General features: G+C 46.1%; 1 protein-coding gene across 1 annotated transcript in view; it reads right to left on the bottom strand.

The window, feature by feature from the left end:
• Positions 1-307: 307 nt before the first annotated feature.
• Positions 308-764, bottom strand: part of LOC108804115 (cell surface glycoprotein gp42-like) — a 5,587-nt gene continuing 5,130 nt past the window's right edge. The window contains 1 exon segment of the mRNA XM_018575878.1: positions 308-501. Coding sequence (XP_018431380.1) covers positions 308-501 — 194 coding nt within the window.

The following is a 764-nucleotide window of genomic DNA, read 5'->3' as shown; positions in this document are numbered from 1 at the left end:
GAGCGGCAATGTGTAGCCAGAGATTATAAATAGACATGACTGGAGACCCAATGTTGTGTCCTGAAGGCCATTCGGGAAATGAAGCCTGGGGGCTGTGTGTTTTGTGAATGGCGGAGACACAGCCCCAGCGCTGGAGTCTATGAGAACTGCAGCGCTTACATCTGAGCGGCCACAGCGACTACAGTGTAATGTGTACTAATCCCGGGATATAAACGAGCAGATATAGAAGAAAGCCGGCATGACGGGGTACTTTTGAGGCAAAGAAATGTGGTGACCCCGGTAAAGTTTTTGTGCTCGGAGTTGGACTTCAAGTTGTGAAAGTAAAATAGAATGGTGGAGGGATCACAGATAACTTCATCTCATGCAAAGAAAGGTCTTCAGGCTCCACCTCCAATTGGTCGTGATCTTTATTAGTCTTCACGTGATGGATGAGGAATCCACATGTCAGGCATAGAACTAAGAAGGAAAGCACCAGACGCACCACATTCATTGTTCTGTAATCTGGAAGACATTGTACAATTAGATGTATATAATGATCAGCTGATTCCTCCGTTCTATGAATGTTGGACTCCCCTTGTCCTTAAAGTGACCCTGTGCCCGGACTATGGACAGACTCTTCACAAGCAGTAACAGAGCTTCAAACAAAACCAACACTCACCTCTGCATCCGCTGGTACTGTGACATCATTCATCCTCAAAGATCACAACTGAGACTATGAAGTCCTTTCCAGTCTGTTTCTAGCAGCATAGAAATACCCGGTGTGG

The sequence above is a fragment of the Nanorana parkeri genome, unplaced genomic scaffold (genome assembly GCF_000935625.1).
Source record: "Nanorana parkeri isolate BGI_ZX_2015 unplaced genomic scaffold, ASM93562v1 scaffold5221, whole genome shotgun sequence".
Lineage (NCBI taxonomy): Eukaryota > Metazoa > Chordata > Amphibia > Anura > Dicroglossidae > Nanorana > Nanorana parkeri.
Note: the sequence above shows the minus strand (reverse complement) of the source record. Positions and strands in the feature narration are given on the sequence as shown.